At 55.5% G+C, this 27,893-nt stretch overlaps 1 protein-coding gene across 1 annotated transcript in view; it reads right to left on the minus strand.

Annotated features, from left to right (window-relative positions):
• NRXN2 (neurexin 2) overlaps positions 1-27,446 on the minus strand; it is a 97,863-nt gene extending 70,417 nt beyond the window's left edge. The window contains 5 exon segments of the mRNA XM_077759728.1: positions 723-1,024; positions 5,270-5,341; positions 7,587-7,616; positions 13,361-13,378; positions 27,041-27,446. Coding sequence (XP_077615854.1) covers positions 723-1,024; positions 5,270-5,341; positions 7,587-7,616; positions 13,361-13,378; positions 27,041-27,431 — 813 coding nt within the window. The 5' untranslated portion in view covers positions 27,432-27,446.
• Between the last annotated feature and the right edge of the window lie 447 nt (positions 27,447-27,893).

The raw sequence follows: 27,893 nt of genomic DNA on the forward strand, positions 1-27,893 counted from the left end.
GGAGCAGGGGCTGAGGAGACACCACAGAGAAGAGTCTCATCCGTCCTGCAAGGGGCTGCCCCGAGGGTCCCCTCTGGGCTCCTGCGGGGGGACTGGGTGCCGTGGCAAGATAGGCACGGATTGCTGGGGCAGCCGGGGAGGGAGAGAAGGGGGCGTGCTGCCCAGAGCGAGGTGGGACTGAGTGCGCTCTCCAGTGCCCGCTCTCCCTCACACCTGCTACACCTCTACCTGGCCCGACTGCACCCCTGCCTCTGCCCTGGAAAGGCCCCACCTGAGGGCGGGCCACACCCTGTCCCTACACTACCCCCTGGCTGTCATCTGCGCCTTCCGGCCCTAGAGTCAAGGCAAGCACAGCTACTCAGTGAGCCCAGCGCCTTTCCGTGGCCTGTCAGGGTCCACCTTCCGAACGGCCCTCCTGCCGAGTCACCTGACTTCCCGGCCCCCAGCCCCTGAAGCCCTAGCCACCCCACCAGAGTGGGCCAGACCCTTCCCCTTCCCTCGGCAGCCCCTCGGCATCCTCTGAACTCGGCTGCCCGGTGCTTGCAACCTGCCCGCTGCCCCGCACTCCCGGACCCTCACAACCCGGGCCTCGAACTTCCCCAGAACCGCACCTGGCTGCCGGGCCCCCGACGGCCCACACGCCTGTGCCAGGCTGCCCTCCATCCCCACTCCCGTTCGGCCCCCGCCATGGCCAGCCCCTGGCCTCCTTCCTGCTCCCCTACCTGGCGCAGGTTTCGGGTGACCCGGACGTCATGCCAGGCGTTGTCGTTGAACTTGCCGTTGACAGGTTCCACGAGGGCCTCGAAGGCTCCTGAGCCCAGGTTGATGACCAGCCAGACGGCCCCGGACTTGAGGGACAGGTTGACGTAGTCGGCCGACTTGCCAGTGTGCAGCATCAGCCCGTTGCGCTGCAGGGTGCGGAAGGCCAGGGTGATCTCATCCGTGCTACTCTGGATAGGGTTGTGGGACAGGTCGTAGCAGAAGAACTCGTTTCCTTTGAAGGTCGCCACAAACTCCTCCTTGCCTGGATGCCGTGGCGTGGGGAAACGGGAGAGGCTGAGTGGGCTGGGGCGCGCCAGGCCTCCCCCTGCCCCTCCGGCAGCCTGGGCGCAGGTCCTGGGCACCGACCGGAGCCCCGTGGCCCCACCTGCGAGCTTCAGGCCCTGTTCCAGCCGCCCCCAGCCTGTCCACCCTCCTCTCTGCACCCGACCGTCTTTCCTGTCAGAAGTCAACTTCCCCCATGTCCATTTCCAAAGCAGGAGGCTGCTAAGTGGCTCTCACACTGACAGCTGACAATTAAGCTGCCACAGGGCAAGCAAAGCAGACGTTCTCACTGTCTCCTCCCTGGCCCACCCTCCATCGGCCGCTGTTTTAACAAAGGGATGTGGAGGAGAAACGAGGGGCTCTGCCCGACTTCGCCCCAGAGCATCTCCCCAGTTGGGGGGCAGTGCACCGAGGGCCTCCTGAGTGCAGCCCACCTCCCACTCCTGCCTCTTGTCTGGTGAAGGTCATTCTCAGTGCCCGGGGCAGATCCAGGCCTCATGCTCTCGCTGGGCAGCAGGGAGCAGAAGAGGAGGATGGGGAAGCTGGGGGGTGGGGTGAGGCATTGGGAAGACATACGGAAAGGGGATGCAGGTGACAGCGATGTGCACCAGGCAGCAGTGGGCTACCAGGTGGGGCTGGTACAGACGGCCATCATGCCAGTTATCTGCCCCAGCCCCACGTTCTATGCCAGCCTGAGGGGGCAGTGCACACAGGCCCAAGGCGGGAGCCCTGAGCGCCAACAGGTGGCTAGGGTCTGTGCACACATGCGTGCATGCGTGCGTGTGTATGCGTGTGCCTACCAGCACCCCACACGGGCTCCCTCACGGGCACTTTGCAAGCAGAAGCAAACGTGACAGCCTGTGGAGGGTAGCTGGGGTCCCAGGCCCATACCTTCACCAGCAAGAGAGCACACAAAGCGGGACAAGAAGGGGACAGGCGGTGAGGGCAGCACAGAGGACCTGGACCACCATCGCGACTTACTTCTCCCCAACAGAGAGCGGCACGATGGTGGCTCAGCCCACCCACCTCGCAGGGTGGGTGAGGGTGAGGAGGGCCCACATAAGGTCTCTGTGGAGGGCGGGGGTTCTCAGTACAGACCCCCCCCAGGCCCAGGAAGGAGCAGAGCGCAAGGCTGGAGCACATGCGCAGCCCTCAGGGGACACCTGCCCTCCTGGGGGCCAGGCCACGGAGGCGAGCACCACGTGTGGGAGCCGCGGCTCCCCGGGAGCACTCTCTGCAGATGCCCCCCTCCCCAGCATACAACAGACCCGCTTCTCTCCCTCCGGGCAGGCTGCCCGGAGGCTCCATCCTCACTGCCTCCGGATGCCAAGGCACCAGCTGCTATCCCAGAGCCTGGCACAGCGCTCGCTGCAGCTGGCAAGGCCCGGTTTCCTGAGGCCACAGGGCAGCAGAGCTGGTGGGGGCACAGGCAGAACCCTGCTCTGCCTACCTTCGGGCTCCAGCAAGAAGGGCCAGGGAACAAAAGGGAATCAAGCAGAGACAGGAAGGGAAAGTGGGGAAGAAGGGCGACGCAGAGGGAGGCCGCGGAGAGGGGGAAGGATGGCCTTGGGGACAGAAGGGAAATGGGAAGCCAGCTCAGAGTACAGAGGGAGCAAGAGGTGATGGAGAAGAGCAGTCTGGTTAAAGACAAGGAGCAAGCCGAGAGGGGACAGGATGGAAGAGGGCCAGCAAGGAAAAGGGGACAGGTACCTCTAGGGAATGGAAGCCAAGGCTTTCTCGGGGCCTGGCCGTTTCCATAGCAACCAGGCCTGCTGCCCAGGCACCGGCAGAGCCAGGGGGCCCGAGGACCAGAGAAAGGAACGTGTTTGACCTTGGCTTTGCCACACGTCCTCATCCCTCCCAGAAGCCAGGCCTCCTCTCCCACTCCCTCACCTTTGCGGCAAAGGAACTATCATTCAAGGGAGAGTCATACAGAAAGAAAGAATAGAGCAATCACGTGAAGAAGTGATTGGGACAGAACAAAAGAGACCAGAGAGGAGGGCCAGGGGCTGGACCACAGCGGCCAAGGCGAAACGAAGAAACGAGGCTATCCCTTGATTCCTCTGGGCTCTGCCCCGGATCTCCTAGGAGAGGAGGCAAAGCCAGCCGGGGAGCCACAGTCTCTGCATTCTCCCAATCCCGTTGCTGCCGGAGACCCAGACAGGCCCAGAGACAGAAAGAGGCTTGGAGCAGCCGGAGAGAGCGGGAAAGAATTCGAGGAGAGGGATAGAAAAGAGCAAATGTGAACTGGACAGCCCAAGGATGGCCGGAAGGACAGAGACAGACCCTGAATGGGGAGGAGGGCAGCAGGACCTCAAGGGATCGATTGGGGTGGCGGGGAGACTCTCTAGGTTAGAATAGGGGGAATGCCCTGCCCAGGGCGTTCAGAGGAGGCAGATCCAAAGCACCAGGGGGCGCTCTCCCCCACCATCCCACGCACGCCTCCCAGGGAACTACAACTCCCAGCAGCACTAGAGAAACAACTGCAGCTCCTGATGGCCCCCACCACCCCCTTACACAGGAAGGGGAGGTCAGGGCTGACACTTGTTCACCTCCCCCGGTCGGGGACCATGGAGCCCCGTGAGGATCCCCAGTCAAGCTGAATGTGTCCAGAAACCAGTTGTGGTCCTGGACTTCTAAGAGCCATGAGGACCAGAGCAGCTGCCTCCCTTCCAGGCCCAGCTCGAAGCCCTCCTCCGGGAAGGTCTCCAGCCCCCCTCTGCCCCTCCCTACTCTCAAGCACTACAGCTGTCTGTTCTGCTCATTTGGCACTTACTGCCTAGTAACATCTTGTACTGCTCCCTTGAGAGGAAGTGTGATGTGAGAAAGAAGACCTGGGCACTAATGCTGGCTCTTCCACCAGCTCGGTGACCTTGACCAAAAGGCAAATTTCTAAGCCGCAGCTCTCTCCTCTGGACAAAGGAGCTAACCACCGACCTACCTCACAGGCTGCTGCAGCATCGAGAAAGAGAATGGACGGAACGAAGCTTCCTAAACTGTAAACTCTTCCACTAATAAATGACTTCTACGCTAGTGTGTAACTTTCTGTGTGTGTGTGTGTGCGTGCGTGCGTGCGCTGCCCCTCTCTCTCTAGATCAATGAATACATTAACTCTTCTAGACAAAGCCTGCACTTCTCCTACACATAGCACGTACCACCACGCTTTCTTGTAGTTGTTTGTTGGGATGTCACTGAGTCCCTTGAGAACAGAGACTGTTCACCCATTGAAAATAAATGTGCCCAGCATAGGCCTACGTGTGTGCCAGGAGCTGTGTGTAAGCACCAGGGAGGGCGTCCGAGTGGAAACACCCAATCACTGTCCTCGGGCAGCTCAGTCTGCTGGGAGAGGCAAACAGGTGAAGTGACAGTTATGATATAGGGCGGCGAACGATAAAACAGATGCGCAGACAAAGGGGACACCGAGCGGTGTCTGGGTTCGACACCGAGCGGTGTCTGGGTTCGACACCGAGCGGTGTCTGGGTTTGCTTGGAGAGTTCAGGGAAGACTTCCAATGTGGATGGCCTGGCTGCTTTTTCAAGAGTCAGCTGAAAGAGATACCGGAGATTTGGGGAAGAAAGCAGGGATGGCGGAAATCCAGGCCAACAGAACAGCAGACGGGACTTGATAGTCCCAGCGCTTGGCACCCATCAGAGCCCCTTGAACTACTCAGGAGATACTCTTAAGAGAGGCAGGCGCAGTGCAGAAAAAGGAGCTTAAAACCTATGGCCCTGAGACAGGCTAAAAGGCCCCGTGCTGCCTTCAGGGGGTCAGTTTCCGCATCTGTAAACCAAGGGCAACTCCCTTCCAGCAGAAGGTTGTGAAAGCTCATTTAGGTGACTCATACATAAAATAAATGCCACATCTCCTAACCAGAACCCCCTGCACGGCACCTAGCAGGCTTCCAGAATTCGAGGGTTCAATGGAGGGTTTACCCTGCCTCCCTGTCATTCTACCAGACAAACGGGTACCTTCTAGGGACAGGCCTCCTGAACAACCAAACAACTCTCCGTTCTAGAAAAGGTCATTTGGACAGCCGGGAATTGGGAAAGAAGTGGAGGTCTGTGGTCCTTAACGCCAGAGATGCAGGCCCAGCAGTCTTCACGGACCTCAGATGGGGGACAAAGTGACACATTTGTGTTGACTCAGCTGCCCTCCCCCCCCAGGAAGTGCAGTTAGTCTGCAAGGGGTGAGGGCTGGGCTCTCTGGGGACCGTAGGGTCACTGACCTTTCGTTGGCTGGTGCACATCGCCGGCTCCTCCTCTCCCGGCCCCCCCCTCGGAGAACAGTAAGGACCCTACTGGAGAAGCAGAATTGGGGAGTCAGGCACGGGGGGGGGCACCCAGCCAGTCCCACCCCAGCCTCAAAGTGATGGAGGGCCCTCTCCAAGGCGGAAGTCCTGCTTGGAGGTACTGGTGGGGCAGGGGGTGCTGCTCTGGGGACTCACTTTCTTCAGGCCCTCTAGGGAAGGAGCCAGATGACAAACTGAATCAGCCCCACAGACCCCTGAGACCCACAGCCGCCAGCATGTGCCCTTTGTCCAGGGGGAGGGAGACCACGGGGAGGAGTAGAGGGTCCACTGCCAGTTCCGGCTCAGGAGCTTCTTGGTCTCAAGAACATGCAAACAGGACAGCCCTCGGGACCTGTCCACCTCTAGTCTCTCCCTGCCTCTCCTCCTCACTCTGCATCTTCGCCCACACCTCTGCAGGGATGGGCTCTTCGATTCCTGCAAAAGCCCGACACAGGCTTCCCTCCTCTGAAACCTTCTGGATTCACATACCAAAGACCTCTTGGGTCCTTTCCCCATCCTCAGGACTAACCTGGTTTTCAGTCTACACCTGGCTCTCTTACTAGTGAGTGCTCTTAAGGTCACCTCTGTCCCCTTCTTTGCCAATCAGGTCATGGGGCTTCCCAGGGGCAGGGTCATGGTTTCTGTTTGCTCTTTGTCCCTCGAGATTGTGTCTGCAGCAGGGCTGTGCACACCAAGGGAGGTTCGGCCTGGCTGGAGCTCATCACGTGCGTGGGGAAGGCCTTTCTCAGGGATGGTCTCCCTCTTTCCCCCACGAGCTCATCAACCCCCGAGCCTCCTCTCCAAAGGCCCCCGCAGGCACATGTCACCACATCTGGGTTCCAGGCTGGCTCGCGCTCTCCACCCACCCCTGCCAGGGACGAGTGCACTCAGCACCTGGCTCCCAGGCACCCACGCCTATTGCCAGACCCTGTAGGATGGCTTCTGAGGGGGAGGAACTCAAGAATGGAGTTGAAAAGTCTCTGCCTGGGCCCTCATTCCACCTCAATCCCATATCCCCGGAACCAAAGCTAGCATAACATCTGACCCCCAGACCTTTCAGGGGAGGGGGCAGGGTTCTGGGTCCTCCAGGGCTTTCTCTGTGACAAAGGAGCGCCACACCCAGCGCCCCCAGAGCCAGGCATTGAGAGGTAAGAAGGATGTCAGTGAACTGACCGGGTCCTGACTACCCCCTCGGGATGTCTTTGTTCTCTACAGCTTTGGCCATAATTTCACATCCCTATAAGAATCCCAGGCCCCTACCCTCCCAGACCTACACCCATCCCCAAATCCAGATCTGAGTCTCTCCCCACAGCCCAGTCTTCATCCTGTGGGCCCCTCCCGCCTACAGAAGATGGAAGATGAGGCCTCACAGAGCTCCACCCTGGGCATGGGGACTACTGTGAAAGGGTCTGGAATACCTGAGCTCAAGAATCAATGACGGGGACACCCGGGAGGGGTCAACACTGGGGGGACCGCAGTCAGGACCCCTGGGCTGTCAGGTTGGCTTAACGCCAGTGCTTTTTAAAGATGGCAGGGACTTGGCTGAAGGGAGGCTAAAAATAGAGAAGCAGCCCCAATGGCACCACCAACTAAAGGCCACGTAATCACTAACAAGTCACCTCATCTGTCAAACAGGGTCAAGAGATGTGGGTGAGGGTGGACGGTGGGACAGCTGTGGGGAAGGGGACATGCTGCCCCTCCATTTCCCCTGCCTCTCCCCTCCTCACTGCCACCGTGGATAGAGCGGGTATCCCCGCAGCAGCAGCAGGGTGAGGCCAGGGAGGCTGCCTACGATCCGCTTTCTCCAGCCCATGCTTTTCTCTTTTTGTTTGGGTCCACAGAAAAGAAAGAGTGATCAGAATGAGTGGAAGGAAATAAAACACCACCATGAGAAGGAAAAAAGAAGATACGCTACCAGGAAAACGCAAAAAGGTGACTGCAGACAACGGCAGGAGTTGAAACATCTCTTGATGTCAGAAACCAAGGCGAGATGAGGGTGGATGGAGCGCATCAGGGAAGGTGGGGGGGAGGGGAGAGCACAGACGGGGGTGGGGCCGCCCCCCCCCGCCCCCACCCCAGCACCCCAGGAACATCATAACATAAAGACGGGACAGAGGAAGCAGGAAGGAAGGGCAGGAAGGAGTCAGGACAGGTGGAGGCCGGGGAAGGAGAACAGGGGGAGGAACAGAAAATCCAGGCGCAGGTTGGAGCCAATCCAATCCAATCCAATCCAAACCAGAACTTCAAACCATACCTTCGCTGTTTAACGTCAGGTGAGCCGGACCTTGGAAAGGGGAAGGAGAGAAAGAAAGAAAGGAAAAAAAAAAAAAAAAGAAGAAGAAGAAAAAAGAAAGAAAAGGGGGAAAGAAACAAAGAAAACACGAGTCATCAAAATCAGCCAGAGAGAGGGGAGAAAAAAGCTTTGCTGCCACAATTTAAAAACCCTTTTTAACTTGTGACAGACATCGGGGGAAAACCCCCAGCCCGGAAGCTGAGGAGAGGGGCCCCGATGCCGGGAAACAGAGGGTGGAGGGCATGAGGTGGGGGGGAGAGAGAGACAGAGAGAGAGAGAGAGAGAGAGAGAGAAGGGGGCACCAGAGAGGGTGATGGGNTCAACGAGAAAAAACGATTTGGATGGAGGAGAAAATAAAACACGACACAAAAATCAAAGCCACCTGGAGAGAGAGAGAGTGTCCTGTTAGCGTGGGATTAAGTGGGCAAGGGGGACCTCCGACCCCACCCCCACCCCATGCCCTTACCTCTGTGAGCCTGGCAGAGAAGGTGGTGGGTAGGGGGTGGGGGGTGGAGCCTGGGCCTAAGAGGAATCTCCCAGCAAAGGGGGCTTTGGAAAGGCATCTGTCCAGGTCCAGAACTCTCAGCTACCCGCCCCCAACAACCTCCACATGGATCACTGTGCTCCTGGATGCTACCAGGAAAGCGGGGCTCGGCTGGGGGGGGAGGGGAGGACAAAGTTAGAGCAGAAGCAGATAGAAGAAAGGGAGACGTTGAAGCAAAGATAGTGAGCTTGGATCCTTCCATAGGAGGACCAGGGCCAGCATTCTAGGACAGCAAGAACCAAAGAGAACGGCAAGGCCCATGGGCAGGAGGTCCGGCTCTCTGAGAGGTCAAGTTGACGCTACGGACCCCCTTTCTCTGGCCCTCTCTGGGATGAGCCAAAGGCTGAATTTTGAAAATGGAAAACAGAAGCCCTATATCCAAGACTGAGGGCAAGACAGGCTGGGATTATTTTTTCGGCCCTTTGAAAAAGCCTGGTCCAGCCCTGACCTGGGCCCTCCTAAACCTTACGGGGAAAGGCTCTGGCCCATTGGACCAGCACCCCGGGCCCCAGAGAACACCGGCCACGGAAAGCCCTGCCCCGGAGAGGCTGGCGGCACCAGGTCCCACAGCGAGGCTGAAGCCCTCCGCCTCCCCCCACCCTGCATCCCAGGTATCTAGCCAGAAAGGGTGGGGAGGGAACAGCCCTTGGAAACCATCCCAGTGCTGTGAGATGGTGGCCCTAGAGACAAAAAGCCAGGCCAGGGTGGTACGATCAAGAGAAAGAACTCCGAGTTCCTCTGGGATGAAGCTGAGCCCAGGATGCCTGTGCTCCAAGAGGAAGATGTGTGCAGAGGCTCACAGTGCTCCCTTCTCCTCTCTTGGGGGAAAGGCCGAGGTCCCTCCCCACCTCTGCAGCTGCAGAAGGGAAGGACCAAGCATTTGGACTGAGTCATATTCCTTGCTCGGAATGCCCCCCCCCCATAAACTTTCCCCAAGATCTACCCGCATCTTCTTCCAAACCCCATAAATAGAGGAGCAACACCCAGAGCCCTAAACCTTCAGCCAACTCTTCCTGGCAGAAATAACCTTGCCTGCAGGCTCCCATCCTTGGAAATCGAGGCGCAAGGAGCTGGGTGCCCTATGACTGGCCCTCTGTCCCCGCGGGTCTGTGCTACTGCTCGAGGGGGGAGGAGCGGGGGTGGGGAGGGAGCCTCATCTCTCCCCTCGAAGACCCTTCCACTGCCCGGCTCCTAGGCAGCCTCATTAGCATGCGGCACTCTCCCTCTGTCACCACGGCAACCAGCTGCTCAGCTCCCTCAGGCGCGACAGCACCAGCCATGTTGGTGAAGGGGAGGCCGGTTCCCTGCCCGGACTACCCAAGGCTAAGCCCAGCCTGGCCTGAGGGTGCCCTCCCTAAAGCCTACTGCCACTCCCTAGCCCCCACCCACCCACCTCCCGGTCCCCCAGGCCTGAAATCAGTCTCCTTCCTCCTGCCCTGCCCGCCTGGGTAAGCCCCTCCCCACATCCACCTGTGGCATCGGCCCCTCCTCCCACCCCTGGAGAAGAGGCTGGCAGTGATGGATGGCATTACCAAGGGTCCTTTCCTAGGGCACTTTACATAGCTGCTTCTGGGTCTTCTCTCCCCACTACGAGAAGCCAGGGAGAAAGGAGGAGGGGCAACCAGGCTCCCCAAAAGGAGATGCCGTCAGGGGCTGGGAAGCAGGGTGACTGGGCTCCTAGCAGAAAGCTAGGCCTGAGGCACAGCGTTGGGGGACACGGAGAGAGGGTGAAGCCACGGGGGACCCCAAGATCTGAACTGTAGTGTCCAGAGCACCGTGCCACAGAGGAGGTCCCAGCCCCGCCCCCCCAAACCACACCTCCCCACTCGCAGTCCCCTCCTTACTCTTCTACCAGAAGCCCATCAGCTGGCAAGAAGGAAGATGGTTACAGGGGACAAGACTGAGAGACACACAAGCAGACACGTCACAGAGAGACACACAGATGCACCACACCCCCAGGTGTGTACACACACACGCACACACACAGGCATGTGCAGTGCACCGCCAAACCAGCAGGCTACCATGCCACCCCAAGATAAGGCTCAGGAGCATCCAAAGGCTCGTCCCCAAAGCCCGGCTTCCCTTCTTGTCCCTGTTGATCCTACATGCTTGGAAGAGAACCTTCCATCCCCTTTTCTGTCCCTCACCCCCCGCCCCCCGCTCAGTCACCTCTTCCCAGCAGCCCTCCTGCTTTCTTCTCTGGCCTGGTTGATTTCCCCTCCCCAGTTCTCTCTTCTGACCCTCCTTCGCTTCCTCTTCCTGCCTCTACTTACCCCCTCCTTCCTCCCATCTCTCTGTCCCCTTCTTCCTCCCCACAAGCCTCTCCCTTCAGGCTCCCCCCCCCACTTCCTCCCTCCATCTCTCCCTTTGTTCCGGAGGAGACATGACATCAAGAGCAAGTAAAAGTCACATCAGCACTAAATCTTATCTCCAGCCCTCAGAAGGCTGCGTCCACCCAGACCCACAGGCTCGCTCTCTCACGCACACACAGGTAAACGCTGACACAGAGATGCAGACACAGATGCAGACACTCCTACAGAGGCACACAGAGACGCGGGCCATGCCACAGAAGACGTGACGACACAGGCGTGCACGCCTCCACACACACTCAGGCCCAACGTGTATGCCCAGACGTGCACAAAGGCATGCAGACACAACAGGGCAGGGGAGTCCTATGAACACGTGCGCGCACACATACACACTCTTACACACACGCACACAGATATACACCCACACCTGCACATACACACACTCTCAGTACACACACACTCTCTCACACACATTTGCAGATACATTCTCTCACACACCTGCACATACACGCTCACACACATGCATACACATACACACCCACACATGCGCACACAGATACAGTCTCACACACCTGCACACACACTCTCACACATATGGGTGCACGCTCACACACATCCACGTGCACACACATACACATGCGCTCACACATGTACAGATACACTCACACACCTGCACACATACACACTCTCACATGTGTACACTCATACATGCATGTGCATGCACACATACATACTCACACATGTGCACACACTCTCACATGCACCTGCATACACATCTACATACACTCTCACGCACCCATGTGTGCAAGCATACAGTCTCACACCTGCACACACATACACTCTCACACATGTGACACATCCACGCACCTGCACACACTCGCACACGTGTGACACACATACACTTGCACGCGCACGTGCACATGCATTCTCATACATGTGACATACACACTCTCACACACTCTTTCACACGTGCCCACACTCTCTCACACATGCACCTGCATGCATACACACTCTAACACGTGCAGATACACACAGTCACACACGTGCACACACATACACACTCTCACATGCACATTCACACTCTTTCGCGCACTTGCACACATATACACTCTCGCGTGCACACACACACACACGTACACAGATACTCTCACATGCACCTGCACAATACTCTCATATGCATACACACTCACATATGCACATGCATACATATACACTCTCACACTGCACACAAATACACACTCACACATGTGCACACACATATTCTCTCACACGTTACCTGCACACACATACACAGTCTCAAAAACACCTGCACACACATATACATACTCTCACACCCACGTGCACACACATACACACAGTCTCACACATACCTGCACACACATACACATACACTCTTACACATGCGACACACTCACACACGCACTTGCATACACATACATTCTCATACGTGTGACCTACATACACTCTCGCACTCACGTGCACATACATACACACTCACATGTGCACACAGATAAACACACACGCTTGAATACACATACACAACCTCACACATAATGCCCACAGTTACACTTTCTCACATATGTGCACACAGATACACACTCTTCTCTCTCTCACAACACACAGAGATGGGTGTCTCCCCGCCAGGACTGGGGGAACTGAAGACGCCCAAGGAGAAGAGAGATCATTAAGAGACAGGCCGAACCGTGGACACCACAAGGAAAAATGGATTCCAGCCCACACTCAAGCCGAAAGCGCTCTCCTTCTTTCTCACCCAGGACCTCTGCACCCTGGGTGCTCCCCTCTCCTCCTCCCACGCAGGGGGCCCAGGCCCAGGGAGCTCTCAGCCTAGAGCCCCTGTGTCCCTCCCACCTCCCACTTGCTTCCTGCGTCTCCAGGGGACAGGGCAGGTGACTGGCTCCCATCTCCCATCCCCCTTGCTGCTGCCCTCTCCACAGTGGCCATGTGAGCGCTCCTGCAGCCCCGCCCCTGACCCCCCGGACCAGCCCACGTGATCGGCCCCTCTCCCTGACCTAGTCCACCCCGGAGGAGGTGGAAAAGGGACAAGGAAAGCCAAAGTCAGAGGGGAAGGTTCAGAGAATGACAGGAGCCCAGAGAGAGCCTGGGGAATGACAGAGACCAAGAAAGAGGTCCAGGGACAGAGCCCTAGTGAAAAAGAAAAGTAAAGACAGAAGCCAGAGAGAGAGAAAAAAGGCAAACAAAACAGAAGACAGGGAAAGAATGGACAGAGGGACTCCAAAGAGAGGCACGCTCCAGCCCTTGCCTTTGCCCTTGGCCTGGGCTGAAGGAAGAAGCAGACCGCCCCTACCTACCGGCCCGTGGGGCAGGGGCCAGAGGCCTGCCCGAGTGCCAGTCAGGCCAGAGAAGCTGCCACCCACCTACATCCGCTGCCCTGGGGACACGGCCCCCACCCCCTGCCTGCGTTCTTTAGCCCCCAGAGCAGACCGTCCCATCCACACCCACCTACCCCCCCCCCTCCGCCCCCCAGCCCCTGCTTCGTGGCCCTCTTAAGCCTCCTCAGCTGGGCTGGGCGAAACGGTGTCTCCTCACTCACTTCTGGGCACTTCAGAACCCTCCAGTCCCCTCCCTTCCCCCTCGCTCCTGTCTCCTCCCTAAAGAAGAAGAAAGGCCAGTCGGCAGCCTGGCACTGAAGACTGGCCACGGAAGGGGCTGCCCTCTGCCCAGCGGGTCTCTCCAGCAAACCGGTGAGGAGGGAACAGGCGAGGGGCGGGGCTGAGGGAACCTTCCCCAAGGGGCCCCAAACACGGCAGGACAGGGAGCCCACAGGTGGCCAACGACACACCCTCACAAAAGCCCCCACAGGGACTGAGCCGCCACCCCAGTGATCACAAAGCATCACTCACCTTCCATGGGATGCTCCTCTGTAAGCCAGCGAGGGTCAGGAAGGGTGAAGCAGAGAGAGAAAGAAAAAGGGAAGGCTAGTTAGTGATGGTACCAAGGACGGGGTTCCGAAGGGAGGGTTGGGTTCAAGGTCCCTGAGCGCCACCCCCACCCATTCCATCCCCCCAGCCTGACGCAAGTCACGCAAGCTGGAAGGCTCTGCTAGGGGCAACACAGAGATCGAGCTGTTCCCTGAGTCAGTGCCTCACACATTGGGCCCAGGGGGACCCACGTCTCATGTTGCATTTCAGGAAACTGAGGCCAGGGACAGGGAAGAGAGCACTCAAGGTCACATGGAGAATCGGAAGCAGAACCAGACGCGGCAGTCAGGCAGTCTTGACTCTCCCAGGCACGCTCCTCCCCTGCATTCCACTGCGTCTCAGAAACAGATGGGGACATGCTCACACAGGGCTTACCCGAGACACACTCACACTCAGTGACACACTGACACACATAGGCACTTAGCGATCCAGAGATGCAGATAACCTCTCATGCAACTCACACTTGAAGCCTCTGCACCCACAAAGACCCAACCACCACCCCACCACCCACCCAGGGGAGAAAAGTTATCCATACGTGGTCAGAAAACATAGTTCTGCCCCAAAGGGCTGTGTGACTCTGGTCACTTAACCTCTCTGAGCTACCAGTTCCTCTTCCACCACAGACATGGACCAGATCGCTCCTGAGACCCCTGTGGCTCTAGTCCTGTGATTCTAGGACAAACAGCTGGGCGAGGTGAAGTCCCCCCTGGGGCTGGATGGGTCACTTCAGGAGTGGGAGGGGTTCCCAATGCAGTGGGCCCATCCCTGTCACGTCACAGCCTTTGGGTAGCCAACTCTCCCTTATTAGGGGTCCACCTGACCCTGAAGTTCACCAAATGGGCCAGGAGAGGGTAGAAGGCTGAGAGGGGAAAGGCAGTTCCTTCAACTAGGCTTTAACTCCTCAAGCAGACTGGGCTCTGGGCTGCTCTGGGGGAGAGACAAGCCCCCCTTCTCCAGACATTTCTCAGTGCCCACCTCCTGAAGCCGCAGGCGGGAAGAGAATGGCACAGCCTACCGACACACAGACCCAGGGGCACCTGGGGGACTCAGTCGGTTAAGCATCGAACTCTTGATTTCAACTCAGGTCATGATCTCACGGTTCGTGAGATCGAGCCCTGAGTCAGGGTCTGCGCTAACAGCATGAAGCCTGCTTGGGATTCTCTCTCTCCCTCTCTCTCTGCCCCTCCTCTGCTCGAGCTCTCTCCCTCTCTCAAAATAAATAAATAAACATTTTTTTAAAAATACAGACCAGGGGAACCTGGGTGGCTCAGTCGGTTGAGTGTCTGACCTCAGCTCAGGTCATGATCTCACAGTTTGTGGGTTCCAGCCCCGGGTCGGGCTCTGTGCTGACAGCTCAGAGCCTGGAGACTGCTTTGGATTTGGTGCCTCCCTCGCTCTCTGCCCCTCCCTCACTCACAGTCTGTCTCTCTTTCAAAAATAAACATTAAAAAAAATTTTTTTAAATACAGACCCAGTGGGGAAGCACACAAACATGCTTGCACACATGTGCACGTAGGCCCCAAGATATGCATGTAAACACACCAACAGCTGTTCAGTGCACTCCCACATCCATGTGTACGCACGGTCTCCTCCCTCCGACATCATTTTGTGTTATTTGCTCGTTTGTTCTTAGGGGATTAGCTATACTCCAGAAACACACACACAGTGTCATTGATCAGACCCTCTACCACCTCCATAACATACACACACAGGCCGAACGCAGAATCAATACCCACATAGTGATCTAATACCTAATATTAGATGCACACACCACCCCCACACCCCCTCTGCTGACTAAAGACTCATGCCCTGTGATGAATGCAGCTCTCTCTTTTTCTGTCTGTCGACCCGTCTCTCTCCATTTGCTAACCCCCCCACACACACACACACGCCTTTACATATCTACGTGGGTTACAAACACACACCTTGCCTGCCGGCTACACCCCCCAAAATCTGTGTAGACAACAATTTTCTTAAATAAACTGCAACACGTTGCATTTATGGCGGGGGGGGGGTGATACTGGGCTGGACAGGGGCCCCTGGGAGAACCCCTGGATCTCTTTGGAACCCGTGTGCCGAGGCCCCGGTCAGTCAGCGCCAGCGTGTCCCCAGACTAGGAGGCACGGTGATTTCTAGATACTCCAACATGGCTGGTATTTCAAAAAGCATTCCCGCCTGCCGCAAACGTGGGCCACTCCAGTCTCAGGAAGGCACGGCCACCAAGCCCGGCTTGCTGGCCGCCCAGCTCTTCCCTCTCCGGCTTTCTGAGAGACGCCTCCCAGAGACCTCTGCATCTCTGCTGCTCTTTGCTTTCTGCTGATTCACCTGTGTCCCTCGCTTGCCACCACGGACCCCTCCGGGCTCAGTTCTACGCCCTCCACGCTCCTCCCTGCCCCCCACCCCCACTCCCGCGCTCCTTGGCCACAGCTCACTTCCATGCCTTAAGGACTCCCAAACCTGTCTTTGTAGACTGGGCCTCTTCCCTGGATGCCAGTCCGGCATCCTCATCGGTCTGCTCAGCAGTGACCCAGACAGCTCTCAAGAGCTAACGCCAGGCTGTCCCCGCCCCCGCAACAGCATGCCCGTTGCCCTGCCTTTGACAGAGACACTGCCTTCAGCCAACACTTCTTGAGCACCCACTACGTGCCCCTCACTCTGCTAAGCTCGAGATGCCATCAGTTAGCCAGGTGCCCAAGTGCCCGTGACCCTCAACATGCATCTCACACATTAGGCTCACAGTAGCCTCAGGAGCTTGGGGTAGCACCTACTTCCCGTGGGCCGCACAAAGTCACCTTTGACTTTTATCACTGTGCTCCTAGGTCATCATAGCCCACGGCCTCACCCTTCACCCCTGGTTTCCTGCAATAGGTTCCCCGGGGTTAATAATGCCGTGATCAGCTCACACACACACGCGCACACATGCAAATACACTGAGAACGTTTCAGTGACACTAGTACAAACCTCTCTTCTGTGTTCTCAACCTGTGTGTCCACCTGCCTTCAGAGAAGCTCTCCTTGAGTGTCTCATGGGCTTCTCAGCCTCGACGTGTCTAAGATGGGCCTCCTGACCCTTCCCCCACAAGCCCCCTCCTCCTGTCTGCTGCCCCTGACCAAGATAGGCACCCAGAGGTGGCCTTGCTGATTTTGTCATACCAATCACCAGGTCTTGTCACTTCCACCTTCTAAAACCCTAAACACGGGGCACCTTCGTGGCTCAGTCGGTTAAGTGTCCAACTTCAGCTCCGGTCATGATGTCACCGTTCGCGAGTTCAAGCCCCACATCCGGCTCTGTGCTGACAGCTCGGAGCATGCAGCCTGCTTCCAATTCTGTGTCTCCTTCCCTCTCTGGCCCTCCCCTGCTCACACACACACACACACACACTCTTTCTCAAAAATAAGTAAACATTAAAACAAAACAAAACAAAACAAAAAAAAAACCTCCAAGGCTTCCCAATGCCTCCAGGATAAAGTCCAGTGTTCTCAGGAAAGTACATTCCAAATCTGGCCATGCCTCCCTCCAACCTCCTTTCCTACAACAATCCAGCCTCCAGCCACACCCACTGCTGTCCATTTCCCTAATGGGACACATTTCTGCACATACCCTTCCCTCGGCTTGAAACCCTTCTCTGTCCCCGCTCCTGCCACCCTCAGCTGCCTGAGAAAGCTAACTCTTGTTTTGTTTTGCTATTTTAATTTTTTTTTAATGTTTGTTTATTTTTGAGACAGAGAGACAGAAAATGAGCAGGGAAGGGGCAGAGAGAGAGGGAGACACAGAATCTGAAGCAGGCTCCAGGCTCCAAGCTGACAGCACAGAACCCTACGCAGAGCTCGAACACACAAACTGTGAGATCATGACCTGAGCGGAAGTCAGTGGCTTAACCGACTGAGCCCCCTAGGCGCCCCAACCAATTCTTGTTTTAAGACCAGGTCTGTATACTTTTGTTTGTGTTCCCAACTGACGTCCCAGGCAGGCAGGGCAAGCCACCCCTCTTTTTTTTTTTTTTTTTTTTGCCACCCCTCTCTTTTTAATTTTTTTAAATGTTTATTTTTGAGAGAGAGAGGAAGAGTGCACAAGCCGGGGAGGGGCAGAGAGGGGGGCGGAGAATCTAAAGCCAGCTCCATGCTGACAGCAGAGAGCGGGGCTGGAACCCACGAACCGCGGGATCATGACCTGAGCTGGAGTTGGATGCTTAACTGACTGAGCCACCCAGGCTCCCCTTTTTAAAAATTTTTTAAGCTTCTTTTGAGAAAGAGAGAGTACACACAGAGGGGCAGAGAGGAGAAAGAGAAACCCAAGCAGGCTCTGTGCCGTCAGCGGGGATGCAGAGCTCCAACACACAACTGTGAGATCACGACCTGAGCCGAAATCAAGAGTCAGACGCTTAACTGACTGAGCCCCCCAGGCGCCCCTGGCCACCCCGCTTTTGTGCCAGCTTTCAATATGCACATTGTGTTATTATTTCACTTCTTGTAGCTCCATTGCGATTGCGTTTCCATGTCTGCTTCCTGAACAAGGACAAGGTCTCATTCATCTCTGCCTCCAGCTGCGTGCACAGTTCCTGCCTCAGGAAAAGGCCTGCCTATGTTTGTTGAATGAGTAATCAAAAACACTTCTCACATACTGAGTGCTTCAAGTGTGCTTGGCTCCTTCCATTCCGTGCATCGTGTCGGTTCTTCACCGTTGCTACATCATCAGGGTGTACCGTTACCACTGTTGTAGAAACTGGGGAAACTCAGGCTCAAAGGGCGGAAGAAACTTGTCCAGTGGCCCTCGGCTGGTGAAAAATAGACTCAAATTCTGAACCCAGACCTGTCTGGCTTTAACACTTCCAATGGGCTACATCCTTGGCTGGAAGTCAAGACTTTTTAGACACTGACTTTAATCTACAGTTCTGATCTTATTTCCCCCAAAGCCAAACCATCTTGATCTGCTCAGCTAACCCCGACTCACATCTCCAAGGCCTCTCATTCAGGCTGTTTACCTGGAGAGAAAGCCCTTTCTTTTCCTTTCTACCTCTACAAATCTTACTCAGTCCTCCTTCAAGATCTAGCCAAGTTCCTCCTCCTCCGCCTCCGCCTCTTCCCCCTCCTCCTCGCAGCCTTCTCTGACTACCAGGGTTAATAATCATGGTAACATTTATCAATCACTTAGAGTAGTGCCTGGTGCTTTGTAAAGGATCTCCATATAACTCATCTAGTCCTTACAACAACGCTATAACCTCCATTTTGCAGAGTTGGACATTGAAGAACAGTATGATTAAGTAAATCGTCCAAGTTTACACACACAGCAAGTAGCAAAGCCAGGTTCAATGCCAGCAGCCCTCGCTCTTAACCACTCTGCCATCGGAGGCTTTCCTTGTGAATACGTGTCTTATCTCTGGGCTCTTACACCAGTCATTCCTTGCGCTCCTCCCTTGAGCCTGGAGCCTGGACAGCAGAAACTGTCAAGGCCATGGGTATCCAACGTGATTCCACCTTACGTAAGCTCGTTCACTCAACTTTCACACACAGGGGTCCTACCTGTCCCCCCAGAGGGCATACATGGTCTTGTCTTGCCTAACATGAACTCGAGATTCCAGCAGATTCATTATCAAGGACAGGGATGAAGGCCAGAACAAAGGAAAAGAAAAAGTTCTGAGCAGCCAAAATGAACACCCTTACCAGTTATGCCTGAAAAACTGCTATTTTCTCATAGGAGAACCTCCCAGACCTTGCCCAGAATGCTGATTTCCAAGTTCGCAAATGGAAAGACAGAGAGGAGAAAGAGAGAAAGAGAGAGAGAGATGGTTGTGGGCTGCTCCCTGACAACTCCTCGTAAGGGCAGAGGTGGAAAAATCAGGAAAAGCTAATAGAAGAAATCCAAAGTACAGCAGTCAGCCCTCATTTTAGGCAGGGACAAACCCCAATGAAGGAACCACTGTGTGACAGTCCGATGGAATACCTGAGGGGAATCACAACACCCTGAGTCATCCAGAAAAGGTTAAATCACTTTCCAAATATTATGCTTAGGGAGGGAGAGGGGTGTGCAACAGAACTCCGAAAGATTTCCATCTGACGTGTTTTCGCTGTCAGTGAGTTGTGTATTTTTTTAATGTTTTATTTATTTCTGAGAGAGAGAGTGTGAGCAGGGGAGGGTTAGAGAGAGAGGGAGACACAGAATCAGAAGCAGGCTCCAGGCTCTGAGCTGTCAGCACAGAGCCCGACGCAGGGCTCAAACCCACGAGCCATGAGATTATGACCTGAGCCGAAGTCGGACGCTTGACGGACTGAGCCACCCATGGGATGACACTCCACTTTCCAGAGTGAGTTCCTCCCTGAGGGCTCCAGGAGACTGGGGTTTTACTGATCCATTTCTGCTGCCCTCTCTCAGTGCCAGGACAGCTGACGGACAATACAGTACCGCTCTCATCACACACTGGCTTAAGAGGAGCCGTGACCTGAAGAATGTGGGGTGTTACTATGTTTCTGATGAAACGTGGTCCCTAAATACCCCCAATAAACCAAATGCAAGTAATGTATGGACGCAGTCCACCCCCAGCCTGAGCCCCAGGCAGACTGGACAAAGGCGGGGGAGGGGCGGGGGCAGCAGGATTCAGATCCCGGCTCTCACATCACAGGCAGGCGGCGGTCACAAAGAGCAAATGACATAATGCATTCAAGGCACCTAGCAAATGCTCCCTGGCTGTGAGGCCCCGGGCTCTGCCCCTTGACTGCGTGATCCGGTCTCTTCTTGCTCTAACTGCTCCTTGGCTGGGTCTGCGGCCACTCCTCTCCCTCCGCCTCCCAAGCGTGAGCTCCTTTGAAGTCTCTTCACCTTCGCCTTGGCCACCTCCTCTGATTCCAGAAGGTTCAAATATTCTCTCTCTCCACGCACGCCCGTGGTGCCTGGGCTTCCATTCGCGGCCCTGCTTCCAACTCCAAGCTCTGGTCTCGCATTTGCAACAGCGAGGACGCTTCTAAGGACATGGAGGGGCACCACAGCTCAACACGTGCATGATCTATGGCCCAACCCTGCTCCCCTCTCGGCTCTCCCTTTCCTTTCACCCCTCTACCTCCTTCCAACGCAGCAACCCCCTCACCTCTCACTCCTCCCTGCCCCCCACCCCATGTGCAAGAGGCAGAGTCCTAAAGCTTACATCTCAGCAACAGCTCCCAAGTACCACCACCCTCCCTCGCCACTGGCCGAGACCAGCTAGGCTCAGGGCGTCAAGATCTCTTTCCATCGCCCAGTCTCTCCCAACTATCTCTTTCTATCTCCCCACCGATTTAACTCCACTGCCTAACTCTGCCCTCCCCAAATTCCTTCTACACCACACTCCCAGCTTCTGATATATAGCTCTTGATGATTCATAAATCTGCTCAAAATTCTTTTGTGGCTTCATCTGCCGATACCCCATACACAGCCTCCAGTAAATGTTGAATGATTTAAGTCAGAACTCCAAGACCTGGCTTCAACCTGCTTCTCCTGCTTTACTTTATTTTTTTATTTTTATTTTATTTTATTTAAAGCTTATTTATTTATTTTGAGAGAGAAGGCAAGCGGGGTAGGGGCAGAGAGAGAGGGGAGAGAGAGAATCCCAAGCAGGCTCTGCGCTGACAGCCCAACACGGGGCTCAAACTCACGAACCGTGAGATCATGACTTCAGCTGAAATCAAGAGTCAGACGCTTAACAGACTGAGCCCCCCCAGGCACCCCTGATTCTCCTGCTTTAGACTCCACTATTTGCCTTATATGCTTGGTGCCCCTCAACGGCCATGATGTACACATCCCTCCCTTCCTTGCCTTTGTTCTTACCAGGGCCTGCCCATGGTGGCCTCCTCCACCCAAGCTTATTCATCCATGTTCAAGGTCAGTCTTCAACAGCTTGCCTCTTATTACTGACCACCACCCTCCAGCTTGTAAACTATCCCCTTCTTCAAAACTCTGAAAGCACTCTGCCTATGACAGTAGCACTCTACTCATGGGCCAGGTATTCATTTAACTTCTACAACAGACCCGTGAGACAAGCATGCTTATCCCCATTTATATGCAAAGACAAATTAGTCCGAAGGTTAGGCACCCACCTGCTGTCACGGGCCCAGTGAGAGCTGAAGTCAGATTGAAACTCCCATCTGAGCCTCAGGAGGCTGGGGTTCAATCACTAAGCCGCACTACCTGCTGCATCTCTTTGGGCACCGACCACACTATTTTGTGTTGTTCTTTTGCTGGTTTTTTTTTTTTAATTTTTTAATGTTTTTTATTTATTTCTGAGAGAAAGAGAGAGACAGCATGAGCAGGGGAGGGTCAGAGAGAGAGGAAGACACAGAATCTGAAACAGCCTCCAGGATCTGAGCTGTCAGCATAACCGGAGCCGAAGCCGGACGCTTAACCGACTAAGCCACCCAGGCGCCCCTTTTGCTGTTTTTTATTGAGCATTTTCTATGTGCCAGACACTATTCTCAGCACTTCACATGAGTTAGCTGATTTAGTTCCCGTGACAACTCTGTAAGGTAGGTACTGTTATTACCCCCATTTTCCAGAAAAGGAAACCAGGGTAGAGAGAGCTGAAGTCCAAGGTCACTGCCCAGGCAGTCTGGCTGCAGAATCTGCACTCTTTTTTTTTTTTCTTTTTCTTTTAATTTTTTAATGTTACTTTATATTTCAGAGAGAGAGAGAGAGAGAACAGTGGAGTGGCAGAGAGAGAGGGAGACACAGAATGGGAAGCAGGCTCCAGGCTCTGAGCTGTCAGCACAGAGCCCGATGCGGGGCTCGAACCCACAAACTGTGAGATCATGACCTGAGCTGAAGTCGGAAGCTTAACTGATTGAGCCACGCAGGCGCCCCAGAATCTGTACTCTTAACCACATACTGGACTGCTTTTTTTTTTTTTTTTCAAATCTGTTTCCCCAGTTAAACAGTCAATTCCCAGAGCAACGTCTCATTCATTTCTGGCCTCCCGTTCAGCCCTCAGTACATGGCCTATCACAAAGGAGGCCTCGATAGCTACTTGAATTCAATCACCAGCAAACTGAAGAAACACACACGAGGGGCACCTGGGTGGCCCAGTCGGTTAAGCATCCGATCGTTGGCGTTGGTTCAGGTCATGATCTCACAGTTTCGTGAGTTCAAGCCCCGCAGAGGGCTCTGTGCCGACAGTGCAGAGCCTGCTTGGGATTCTCTCTCCCTCTCTCTCTTCCCCTCCTCCGTTCACACTGTCTCAGTCTCTCAAAAATAAAGAAAGAAAAGGAAAGAAAGAGAGAGAGAGAGAAAGAAACACACACATGAATAGCACACATCCTTGCTGGTATGTCACTGCTCTTAGTTTCATACTCCTCGCCCAAGTCATACACCTGCCACTCCATCCTACACATCTGGGCCCCCATTCCCTCGAGGTCTCCCGCACACGCCTGCACACCCTCTTCCTTGATCACTTTTTAGCCCTTTATCCATACACATGAGCGACACGAGGAATTTACGTGCAAATCCCAGTCCACTCCATCGTAAGCTCTGGCAGAATATCAGCAGTGGGTACTCACACTCAGTGACTCATACTTAGCTCTATCTTCAGTTACCTGTGGCCAGACCTCCTGCCCCTGCCCAGAGGGGGGACAAAAAACAAACACAACACAACAGCTATCTTCACAGCGAAGTTCTCAGTCAATGGGTAAGCCCAGACCCAGGAAGGTAGGGGGGATTCCAAAGGATCCACAGATCCCTCTGCACACCAAACACTGAAGACAAGTGGATGTGTCCTGCATATAAAGCTAGAACTTTTTTTTTCTTAAGTATATTTGATTAACCACAATGGCAAATATAACACCAAAGCCATCTAAAAGCTTTCCTGAATTCACAGTTTCTTTGAGCCGTCTAGGCTCACAACTAACAGATACAAAAAGAACTACTGTTTGGAAAGGGTACTACGAATTACTGACCTTTAAAAATGCCCACAATCTTGGGGCGCCTGGGTGGCTCAGTCGGTTAAGCATCGGAATCTTGATTTCGGCTCAGGGCATGGTCTCACAGTTGGTGGGTTGGAGCCCCCATCAGGCTCTGCGCTGACAGCACAGACCCTACTTGGGATTCTGTTTCTCCTCTCTCTTTGCCCCACTCCTCACATGTTCTCTCCCTCTCTCTCTCTCTCTCAAAATAAATAAACTTGCTTTCAAAATGCCTATAATCTCAGAAACATTGAGAATCACTGAAAGCAGATAATAATGAAATGACTGGGGGGCACCTGGGTGGCTCAGTCGGTTAAGTGTCCGACTTCAGCTCAGGTCATGATCTCGCAGTTCGTGGGTTCGAGCCCCGCATCAGGCTCTGTGCTGACAGCTCAGAGCCTGGAGCCTGCTTACACTTCTGTGTCTCCCTCTCTCTCTGCCCCTCTCCTGCTTGTGCTCGTCCTCTCTCTCCCTCTCTCTCTCTCAGAAATAAATAAACATTAAAAAAATTTAATAATGAAATGACTAGAACTTCCGGGGAAACTTGGGGACCCTGGCCCTGAGATCTACTCAGAGATGAGGAGCCAGGCCACATCCCCTCAAAGTCTTCATCCTCAACCCCAATACACAGGGGTGTGAGTGCATTCCTTTCCTTCTTGGCTGGATGAGAATGTGCTGGAAGAAGTCTAATGGGCACAGGAGATCGCCAAAGCTGCCCAGGAGATAGGAACAAATATACGGAGAGGGAATGAGGTCACAGGGTGGGGAGAGGGAGGCAAATCAGTAAGGCTGTCACTGGGCCCGACATCTCCAGATAACAATCAGTGCTTACAACCCCATGTGCACGCACAACATATATCTGAAAATATGCGCACACAGATTTTCATAAACACATAGAGCCTTACCCAAGACTTTATGCTCTCAAATACTTATTAATGTCTCTTAATTCATTCCACAAATTTTTATCAAACACCCACTAAGTGCTTGGTATTATATTAGGTGCAAGAAATAGAGAGGAATATCCCTGCCCTTTTATCACAGACAAAGCACCTCCACTACCTCAACAGCTAACACACACACACACACACACACACACACACACACACAGGCACCCCCGCCTCCACCAGCTGTAGGCACCCACCTAATATCTCCTTTTCCTTTTTCTTCATGAATCTGCCCCCGGGCACGCACATGCACACACAACGCACATACATGCAACGGGTCAGATACACAGCCATCTCCCAGCTCCCACACAGCTAACGCAAACATTCAGCCCATACACATCCAACACGTCCCTATGATACACCCAACTGTCCCTCCCACACCCCTCTCTGCCACACAGCCGCACAACCCGAACTCAGGAGCACACACCTCGTTTGGCTCACTGTTAGCCTGTGGCCAACAAATCCTTCCAGGGAATGGACACAAGGTTGACCGCTGTGGCTGCATTTTTTATACATTCAGGCCCAATTCTGCCAACGAGACCATGGACCAGCTACCATAACTCTCTCTCAAGCTCAAATTCTCCTTAACGACAAGTTGGAAGGATGGTTCATCCTATTTTCTTTTTATGTTTTTATTTATTTGAGAGAGAGAGGGAGGGGTGAGAGGGCCAGAGAGAGAATCTTAAGTAGGCTCTGATGCAGGGCTCAGTCCCACAATTCTGGGATCATGACCTGAGTCAAGATCAAGAGTCAGACATGCGGGGGGGGAGGGGGCGCCTGGGTGGCTCAGTCGGTTGAATGTTCAGCTTTGGCTCGGGTCAGGATCTCACAGCTCGTGAGTTCGAGCCCCAGGTCGAGCTCTGTGCTGACAGCTCAGAGCCTAGAGCCTGCTGTGGATTCCGTGTCCTCTCTCTCTCTCCCTCTCTCTGCCCTCCTTCAACTCATGCTCTGTCTCTCTCTCTCAAAATATAAATAAACACACAAAAATTTTTTTAACATGTATTATTAGGAAACAGAGAGAGACAGAGCATGAGCATGGGAGGGGCAGAGAAAGGGAGAGACACAGGATCCGAAGCAGGCTCCAGGCTCTGAGCTGTCAGCACAGAGCCCGATGCAGGGCTCAAACCCACGAGCAGTGAGATCATGACCTGAGCCGAAGTTGGACGCTCAACCGACTGAGCCACCCAGGCGCCCTACAAACATTTTTTAAAAAAGAGTCAGACGCTCAATGGACTGAGCCACCCAGATGTGACCATCCTACTTTTCTTAGAAAGGCTTGGAGAGGAAAGGTCATAGAGAATCCAATTCAAAGTCATGGAAAGAAAAGATTCCTTATGGAGTTCCAGTGTCTTCCTGGGGTCTTGCATTAACACACATGCACACGGGTACCTACACGTGACCACCCACCCTTGTACGTGTGTACTATTCACTCCTAGGCACTGGGCTCCTATCTGTAAACACTCCTATTCAAGCAGACCATCTGCACATGACATAACACACTGCCAGACTCACAGCCTCTGCACGCAGGCAAACACACACAGACACACACGTTCACAGTTTAGGGAGCACCAGAACTCCTGGGGAGAAAGGTGAGAAGGTGTCAGGTTAACTTCACACACACATTTGCTGAAGATACATCCTGCAACCTTGTACAGATAAGCCCACAAAAGTCTTTCCTTATGGATTCCTCTACCACAACGACAGATACACACCTGTACTGCACATCCCAAACCCAGGGCCACACCTGCAGACTCGGCTCCTCGGGTGGCTGTCCACAAACTCACAGCCAGGAGCACATCCATCCCCAAAGCAGTCCCTGGACCGCACTAGTTTGTGGGTGCACACGCACGCGGGGATGGGGGGTGGACACACGCAGCTACTAGGTGGCCCCCAGCTTCTAGGGCTCTGCGGCATGCCTGTGGCCACAGATTAGGGCGGAAAGACATGGCCACCCCCGTCCCCAAACTGATGGGCAACGTGTCCCCCACTCCCCTGCCAGCCAAAGTACAACGGGTGCCTTGAGTCCTCCTTTCTCCGTCCTCCTGAACCACAGCCCCGAGTCCCCGGCCCGGCCCCTCCCATCACCCAGCTCCCCCTCTCGCAGCTGGGTCGCTCGCGAAAGTTCTCTCCCTCCCCGAAAGCTCCCTTTCCAGTCACAACCTCGCCATCCCCACCCTCCCTCACCTGCCGTTGCAGCGCCGACATCCCCTTCTCCACACGCCCAGGCCCTCATCCCCGGGTTCTGCCCCGGCCTCACCCGCCGGGCTCCCAGCTCTTCACTCGAAAACCCTCACAGACCTCTGCCCGCAGCACCTGCCCTGAGCGCCTGGGCCCACCGCGCCGGCGCCTNGAGTTCAGGACTCTACCCCAGGCCCCGGACCCTAACCCCCCATAGTCCCCGCACACAAGACCCTGCCCACACAAGCCAAGTGCACACACTCCCTCACGCCCCCAAGGGTCGGACCCTCAGCCGGCCCCTTACAGGACCGGACTACACTGGTGGCTTCAGGACCCGCACTGGCCACACCCACACAGGTCACTGGCTAGCCAAGCGCTCCTTCTCCTTGGGACAGGAGTCCTCACCCGCCCCTCACAAGGACGCGCCTCACGACCCTCGCGTGCAGGTACACACTCTCACACGCCCTAGCGCTCAGGCCGCGCGACCCCAGGACGTGAGCGCAGGCACCTCTCCCCCGCACCCACCCACCCCCGCAGCCCAGCAGCAGCTCCCCCCTGCTCACCTTCGCTGCAGAACTTGCCGCCGAAGCCCGTGTGGCTGCAGTCGCAGCCCACCTCGCCGGGGGCCAGCACAGTGCAGAGACCGCCGTTGGCACAGGGGTTGCGCGCAGGCGCGCACAGGGGGTCCGCGGCGGCGCCGCGCAGGCCCTGGCTGCCCAGGAGCGCGGGAGGCCGCTCGCCCAGCTTCAGGTTGGCCAGGAGGCCGCGGAAGGGCGGCTCGTACTTGACAGTGCTGAGGGTGAGCGCCGAGAGGCGCACGTCGGGCGGGATGCCGCCCACGAACAGGTCGCTGGCCACCTGCATCTCACGTCGTTTGGAGCGCACCTCGGCGGCGCGGGCCTCGCCGTCCACCGCCAGCGCCGTGCGGCGCGCGTCGCGGGTCAGCAGCACCATGTGCCAGCGGTCGTCGGCCACCGGCGTGTCCAGCTGCAGCGTGGCCGGCTCCGCGCACGACAGCGTGAAGCGCAGCCGCAGGCGCCCGTCCACCAGCAGCAGCTCCAGGAAGTCGCAGTCACCACCGTCGTCCAGGTAGAGCAGCAGCGCACGCGTGGCGTTGGTGCGCAGGCTGAAGCTGAGCTCGCCGCTGCTCGCCGCGCCGGCCCAGCGCGCGTAGCGNGTTAATGAGGGGTTCGGAGGAGGGGAGAGGGTTAAGGAAGGGATCAAGGGTCCTGACTCCCCCCCCCCATCACACCAGCAGGCACCCAATGGTCTCCCTTTAGGGCTTGAGGGGTGGGCCCTGACGTAGAGAGGGTCCCAGAACTGACACCACCATAGACAGTAGAACTGGGGGCGCAACACTCGCAGACACATGGTATTCATTAGGGGGATTATTAATTTGAGATGGGGGCGGGTAGG

The sequence above is a fragment of the Crocuta crocuta genome, unplaced genomic scaffold (assembly GCF_008692635.1).
Source record: "Crocuta crocuta isolate KB4526 unplaced genomic scaffold, BGI_CrCroc_1.0 scaffold53, whole genome shotgun sequence".
NCBI classification, from domain to species: domain Eukaryota; kingdom Metazoa; phylum Chordata; class Mammalia; order Carnivora; family Hyaenidae; genus Crocuta; species Crocuta crocuta.